Raw genomic sequence first — 8,230 nt, 5'->3', positions numbered from 1 at the left:
TATGAAATACACGTTGAACAAGAACAAGAAAAACACTCAAGTAATATGAATGAAGAGAGTGAAACAGGTAAAAAAAATAAGTAATATGAATAAACAATGAATGAACTGGGCGGTTTACAATTTATAAGGTAAGGGACCAATATTACATTGTAACGTAAAATAGTCTCCTTACATTCATACAGTTGAATAAGATAAACGAGTCAATTTACTTTGTAAGGTAAAATCACGTTTTCAAAAAAAAAGAAAATGAATGAGATTGGGTCCAGAGGATCTAAACAATCTTGTTTTTTTGAACATAAATAAATAAAGAAGCCATTGCAATTGCCGGAAAGACTAGGCATATTAACAACACAAAAATAGATGAAAGGTTCAAATTTATCATAGAAGGGGTACCTCGATTTACTATATTGTATCTGTTATTATATAAATAAAGATATCTTGTTATAATTAAATAATTATAATAAAATTAAAAATTTGAATTCTAATTAGATAATATTTATTATTAATAGAATTGCACTTTAACATATAACCAAGCGACGTTAACTTTTAATGGACAAGGCAATCACCTATGTTTACCTTGTCCATTTTGGTATTTTCAATTTTGATATATTCTCCTTTAAAATTTTTGATAAAAAAAAAAATTTGCCCTTTAGATTCCAAACTCGTGAAAACGTGGTATATTGAAAGATGAAGAGATAAAGATAATGTAGAATGCTAATTGTAGAACTTATTTTTACCTATTTTAATTAGATAGTTTATTTTTTAAAAAATATTTTTTAATTTTTTTTGATGAATTAAACATAAAATAAATCAATAAAACAGTTCTAATAAATATTTTTCTCAAGCCAACAACATCAAGTATTGATGCGTTATTATTGAATGATTTCTTTATTAGTTTATGATTGTAAATCTATAACATTATCAATAATGAAATTACTATCAAAACATTTTCTGTATCGTTGAAGAATCATTGAGAAGTTGTTGGAGATTGAATGCATTTGATTTTCAGTCGAACGCATACGTCAATTTAAAAATTATATAAATTACTGATTTACCTTAAATTATTTATCATAATTTTTAAAGATAGTCACGCCAAGTTATTTATCACCTTACAAGCTTAAAGTATTTTTTTATTTTTAATAATAATAATTATTAAAAACTACAAATATTTTAATTTAAAAGTCATAATTAATATTTTTTTTTTAAAAAATACAAAAGATATGGATGGAGTTTGTTTTCTTTTTTTTACCAAATTCAATTGTGTCGAACTTTTTTTTTTTTTTTTTTTGATAATTACGAAATCTCCAATTGTAGTTAAAACTTTAAAATATCTAAAGATTTATTAAAAATAGGAGTATAATTTTTTGACTATTCAACATAAGATAAAAAAAGAAAAGAAAAAGAGTTTCAATTTCAGGTAATTATAATAGTAACCGCTCATTTCGGAACATCTAGAATATTTGAAACTTGTTGCCTACACAATTGGATATACATTTTTTTAATGTTACAGCTGTTTACTATTAATATTCGCTGTACCAAATTAATTATCTTTTCTTTTTTCTCCTTTTTAAGAACGAACTATCGAGATCATTCATAATAGAAAGCTTTAAGCTGAAAAGCTTTTCAATTCCCGCTCGCCTTTATTGACGCTTTCTCTTGTTTCAAAAAAATAAATAAATCCAAATTAGTTTTTTTGGCCGGAGATGAGAAGTCATGAACGGCGAGCTCCGGTGGTTGTTGACGGCGGCGGAAGCGGCGGAAATTGGTTTAACAGAGGCGACGGAGTTGGAGCCGGCAGCGGCAGCGGCAGCGGCAGCGGCGGTTGTTATAGTCATGATAGTGAACCGGATTTGGCTGCTATGGTTAGCGAGTTTCTGGAAAGTAGTAGTGCTAGTGCGGAGTCTTGGTGTAGTAGTGATAATGATTCCGGTTTCTCTGATTTCGCTCTTCTTGCTGATAGAATTACGGTGAGTATTCTGTATATGTTGCTTTTTATGTAAAATTTTGAGGTTTTAGCTATGAAATTGTTAATTTTACAAACGAATAATGAATGTTTAGCTAGCGTTTGACCATAGATTTTGAGAGTAGTTTTTGTAAATTTATCAACTGGAGCTTGCTGATAGGTTTGAGGTGAGTATTCTGTATGCGTTGGAGTTTGTCGACGTTTGATTTTGTGTAAAATATGAAGGTTTTAGCTATGAAATTGTTAAGCTTAAAAGCGAATGTTTAGCTACCATTTGATCATAGATTTTGAGAGTAGTTTTTTGAAAATTTATCAAATGGAGTGTTTGATCTAGCTCTTCTTGCGCTTTTTGTATATAATTTGGAGTTTTTTTTAGCCATGAAATTGTTTAGTTTATTGTTTGGCCATAGATTTTGAGAGTATTTTTTCAAAATTTATCAAATGGAGTATCTGTTTAGCCATGAATTTGATTTTGATCTTGTCCAAACACAAATTCATATTCGAAAAAGCACAACTTCCGAAATTCTAATTTTTAATTTCAAGTTTAAATTTCAAAATATATGGACAAACAGGAGCTTAATCTGAAGAAATTGATATTTGAATTGGAATAAATCTCATTTCTGTAAATAAATATGTGTATGTTAGTTGGTCAAGGTGAATATAAGTGAAGTTTGAATAGAAGAGATAACTGTTTTCTGCAGAAAGATAATTGTTTGAAATGGACTTATCCTTGTTTCTGCATATACAAATGTTCTGGCGTTGGTGCGGAGTCTAGGTATAGCAGTGATAATGATTCCGGTTTCTCCGTTTTCGCTCTTCTTATTGGTAGGATTTCAGTGAGTATTCTTTACATATTGGAGTTTATCTATGATTGAGTTTGCTGCTTTTAGTGTAGAATTTGGAGGTTTTGGCTGTGAAATTGTTAAATTCTAGCTTGAACAGTTCATAAAATAGTTAATCTGGAGCAATTATTGTTTGGATTGGAGTAGTCCTCATTTCTGTGCGTATGAGCGAAGCTTAAATACAACAGATAACGGTTTTCTGCAGAGTGATTACTGTTTGAAATGGAATTATCTCCTCTTCTTTGTGTAGAATTTGGAGGTTTTAGCTGTGAAATTGTTAAATTCTAGCTTGAACAATACAGACAAATAGTTAATTCGGATCAATTGATGTTTGAATTGGAGTAATCTCTCATTTCTGTGCGTATGACCCAAGCTTGAATAAAATAGATAGGATTACAGTAGGTATTGTATACTTGTTGGAGTTTATCGGCGTTCGATTTTGGTCCTTTTGTGGAATTTGGAGGTTTTAGCTATGAAATTGTTAAATTCTCTAGCGTGAACAGTACAGAGAAATAATTAGTCAGGAGCAACTAATGTTTGAATTGGAGTACTCCTCATTTCTGTGCATATGAGCGAAGCTTAAATAGAACAGATAATGGTTTTCTGCAGAGTGATTATTGTTTGAAATGGAATTATCCTTGTCTTTGTGTATACAAAATGTTAGTATAGAGGGTATTATGCTTTTTGAGTAGAATTTGGAGAAAGTTTGTAAGTTTTTTATTCTAGGTGTGTGCACAGTAAGCTTGAACAGTAAAAATGAATATTTAGCTAGCATTTGACCATAGATTTTGAGAGTAGTTTTTGAAAGTTTGTCTTCAAATGGAGTATTTGTTTAGCCATGATCAGATTTTGAGAATTTGATCTTCAATTTTTTTCCAAGTAAAATGCATGTTCAAACACAACTTCGAAAACTCAAATTTTCCTGTTTGAAGTTTCAATTTCAAAACCTATGGCAAAATGGTAGCTTAATCTGGTGTAATTGATGTTTGAATTGGAATAATTCTCATTTCTGTGAATTCTATGTTTATGCTTGTTTGAATGGAATAGGTAATGGTTTTCTGCAGAGCGATTATTGTTTGAAATGGAATTATCCTCGTCTCTGTGTATACAAATGTCGATGTTCGTTTTGGAGGTTGTATAGAGGGTGTTAGGTGTGGAATTGGTCTAGTGTTTTAGTTTAGATGTATAGATAGGGAGCTTGAATAGCACACATAAGGATTCTATGCAGGAACAATTAACGTTTGAAATGGAGTAGTCCTTGTTTATTTTTGTTCATGTTTATGCTCATTGAATTTTTAGTTTTGTATGCCATGGAACTGTTCAATTATTTTTGTATTAGGTGTATGCAAAGCTAAAATTGTATGATAGTGGAGGTGTACACAACTTGGGCTAGGCACTTCTGGGCATCAACAAGTAAAGATATAACAGTATAGCACAAGTGACAATTTTTCCCGAGGATTAGAATTTGAGATGGAATAATTTGAGTTTCTTCATTCATTTGCATATAATATAATTCACTTTTGAATGCATGAAAATTTTTGAAAATGATATTGATGTCTTTGATAGATAGGAAATAGGAGTCATGTAAGTTCTTTGAATGAAATTCTCATGCATTTCAATGCATAATTATAAATTTTGAATAACAGCTTTCAAGAGCTTGTGGTGAATTTGGAGTAAAAATTGAAGATAATGAGGAGAAAGCTAATGGATTGAGTAGGATTCCATTGAGTAGAGACAAGCCAAACCAGCTCAGGAGCTTAGCAGGTTGAAAACTTGGACTTGCTATAAGTGCATAAACAAACGGGGTAATAATGCAATTACACAAGATTAGTAAAAGAAGAATATTGCAATTTTATTTATCACAGAAGTTAATTTTGATAACAGTGTGTACAAAAGGGTAGTCAATGTAGAAGCATGATTGTGGTGTTCTTGCTCAATTACCTGCATTTACTTAAATCCAATTTTGGGGATGTAAAGTTGCTGCCATGTGACCAGGTGGTAATGGGTTCAAGCCTCGGAAACAGCCTCTTGCAGACATGCAAGGTAAGGCTAGACCCTTGTGGCTGGACCCTTCTCCGGACCCTGCGCATAGCAAGAGCTTTAGTGGACCGGGCTGCCCAATTTTGGTGGTTGTTCTAATTAGGCAATGTTTTTTGTTTATAAGAGGTTGAAATTGCACTCTGTAGGGGCACACAATTTAAGTATTCTTTGTAGTACAAGCTTCTGGAAGTGCAAAAATGAGCAACCCGCTGCCATAAGAAAAATTACTATCCTGCACCGAATTCAGGGTTGAGCAATAATACTCCCCATTCTTTTGGAGACATGGACTCATCCTGCTGACACCTTTGTGTGTATAAGGCATGACTGTCAGCTATCTTTTCCCTCCTCTATGTTTCTTTTATTACCATGTGATGTGTTCTAAGTAACTTCCTCAACAATCAAACTTGTCTAGGTACCCACTAAGCTTGAACAGCACGTAACGATTTAATCTGTTTAATGTTTTTGGAGCAATCCTCATTTCAGTGAATAGGCATGTTATGCTCGTAGCTCTAGCTGCATATGAACAAGTTAGAATAGAACAGAGCGATGAATGTTCGAAATGGAGTTATCCTTGTCTCCGTGTATACATGTATATCCTCATTGGATTTTAGTTTTGCATGTGGTATAGAGTTGTTAGGTGTGAAATTTATTCTAGTGTCAGTAAAGGTGTATATGCAGCGAGCTTGAACTTGAATAGCACAGATAAGGATTTTATCCAGGAACAATTAAAGCTTGAAAGAGAGTGGTCGTTGTTTTTCCGTATGCATGTTTGTTTCATTGAATTTTAGTTTTGCGTGAGGTTAGCAATGAAATTGTTCCAAGTATTTCTATATAGGTGTATACAATGTGAGCTTTAATAGTATAGCACATGTGATGTGTTTCTCTAGAGGATAAAATTTGAAACGGGATAATTGGAGTATTTTCAATTACCTGTGCATAATTCAGTCAGTCTGATGTAACAATGAAACTTATATGAAGATGAAAAATGATGTCTTTGATAAATAAGAAATGGGAGTCATAAGTTCTTTGAGCCTTTACAGGCTAGGAAAAAATGATTTTTCTGAATATCTTCTTTGAATTACTGTTGCTGCTCAAGAAAGAGAAGATTAGTCAACGGAATGAATTTCTAAATGTTTGAGAGTTCCGAGCATAAGGAGACTGAAATTCTAGCTTTTACATGTTGGTCTTTTGCTCCTTGCTATCAACTTTCACTTGTCAGCAAGAGGGAAAATATCTTAATAATGGAACTTCATGGCAAATTGTCTCATTTTTGCAGCTGGACAAGAACTCAGTGGATCAGTATGAAATTGACTTAACAATGGTGGTTCATTCCCTTATTCTTTCAATGACCGAATCTTGCTGTACTGGGAAGCCCGAAACTTGTAATGCGAGCTGCATCAGATCTTATCTAGTGAAGCTCCTCCAGTCTTGCGGTTATAATGCAGATTTGTGTGCAACCAAGTGGCAGGGTTGTGGAAAGATTCCTGGAGGTACGCTTTCTTCTGATTCAATTCTTGCCTGTTTTCGATCTTAAGGGGTCTAACTATGTTCATTCTTTAGATTAAGTAGGAAAGCCTTTGACAGTACAACGTTATAGTCTGAAACTAATGTGTTCATGGCACTTTATCTATCATATGTGTTCATGGCACCATTTGTTGTGGTTAAATATTTAAATTTACATTCTGAAGCATCCACCATGTAAATTTAAGAGCTAGATTTCTGGTTGACATTGTGTAGGTGAACACGAGTACATTGAGGTGATCTCCCATGGAAGTGATGGATACTCCGAAAGGTATATAATTGATCTCGACTTCCGGAGCCACTTTGAAATTGCAAGAGCTGTCAAATCCTACAACGTGGTCTTGAGTTGTCTTCCACCAGTTTATGTTGGCACAGTAACAAAACTTAAGCTGTATCTTCAGGCTATGGTAGAAGCAGCGAAATGTTCACTCAAACAGAATTCAATGCCTCTTCCTCCATGGCGATCCCTTGCCTATTTAGAAGCCAAGTGGGAATCGTCCAGTCAAAGAGTAGTCAATGTTCAGGTCCAGAGCAGCGTAACCCCCTCTAATTCCTGTCATCGGCATTGTACTGAACTGTTGTGGAGGATAAAATCCTGTATTGGATCTGAAATCAAAGCCAAAGGATTCTTGGTACATAAGAACTATAGAAAGTGGCAGGGGTTTAAGATCCAATCGAGTCATGCTTCCCCCGCGACTCTCTGATCTTGCATTGAACAGAGAACACAATTTTGTTCGACATCATTTCCACTTCCTCTTTTCGACATTCAACAAATTACAGAACCTTCAAGATGAGGTAAAAATACAGCGGATTTAGTTTGTTTGTATCATAATGACACGATTTGGGGGAATCTTGTTCACATGCTACCACGATCAAGGTTCTCCAGTTTTGGTTATCTACACTTGAGAGTTGCATCTTGTTTTGTTTTAGCATCTTGCTACCATAATATAGAATATATTAATTTTTGCCACGGAACTTTTCCCCAATTTGTGCCTTCGTTTAAAGATCAGATTCAATTTGATTTGTATTTTATTTTTTGATTCAATTTTGGCACTTGGCTAATCACCCCCAATGTCCCTTTTTATGAAGAGGTATAAATTTTATTTTGTTCTTTTCCCATATGCATCGGCTCTTGAAGTGATGTTTTTATTATTTTTGGTCTACTAGTGTCTTGTGCAACCGCTGGAGGTGTTACTTTTGCTATTCATTATTTATGTTTGGTGTCTAGTACAGCTTAGTGTGTGATGATTTCTGGAATTTGATTAGACTTATTTTTAGTATTTCTTCTTAAATTTTGTTCTTTTCTTCATAATATCTTAAATCTAACTATAAGGGTTTGGTTGGAACAGAAAAGAGCTAAAAATACCCTGGATCATGAATACCCTCATTGTTATCGTCTAATTTTAATATACTCTCCTTCAATTAAAAAGATCCAAAATTGTTTCCACTATATATCATCGATCACCATTATTAATTGCCATCAGCAATTACAACGACCAACAACCATAATTGGTCATCATCACTGCTAGTTAGCAATTATTCGGGGTCTAAAATACCTTCACTATTAATTATCTAATTTAAATTCTCTTCTTACAGTTAAAAAGGGCCAAAAATGTTCCTCAAGTAACAACGAAAGTTGCATGGAGTTATTTTCAGTGGAGGATTTAAGATTTTCATCAAGGGGTTAACATACGAACTAATTGAAGGGGATTTAATATATACTAGATATGTAAACAATAATTTTTACCATATATAAATAGTATAATTTTTCCTCGAAGGAGGTTAACCTCCCTATCTTAAGTGTAGCTCCGCCCTGGTTATCTTTGGACAACAAAAATTGCATGGAGTGATCTTTGGACATTTT

At 33.3% G+C, this 8,230-nt stretch overlaps 1 protein-coding gene across 1 annotated transcript; it reads left to right on the top strand.

The window, feature by feature from the left end:
• The first annotated feature begins 1,500 nt into the window (after window positions 1-1,500).
• Window positions 1,501-7,485, top strand: LOC107852133. Its single transcript, XM_016697186.2, has 3 exons — window positions 1,501-1,967; window positions 6,122-6,335; window positions 6,583-7,485. Exons 1-3 carry the CDS (start codon window positions 1,704-1,706, stop codon window positions 7,068-7,070), a joined length of 966 nt encoding a protein of 321 aa, XP_016552672.2. The 5' UTR covers window positions 1,501-1,703; the 3' UTR covers window positions 7,071-7,485.
• The last annotated feature ends 745 nt before the right edge of the window (window positions 7,486-8,230 follow it).

Source organism: Capsicum annuum, chromosome 6 (assembly GCF_002878395.1).
Source record: "Capsicum annuum cultivar UCD-10X-F1 chromosome 6, UCD10Xv1.1, whole genome shotgun sequence".
Classification (NCBI taxonomy): domain Eukaryota; kingdom Viridiplantae; phylum Streptophyta; class Magnoliopsida; order Solanales; family Solanaceae; genus Capsicum; species Capsicum annuum.
The sequence above is the reverse complement of the archived record's forward strand: the minus strand, read 5'-3'. Positions and strand labels throughout refer to the sequence as shown.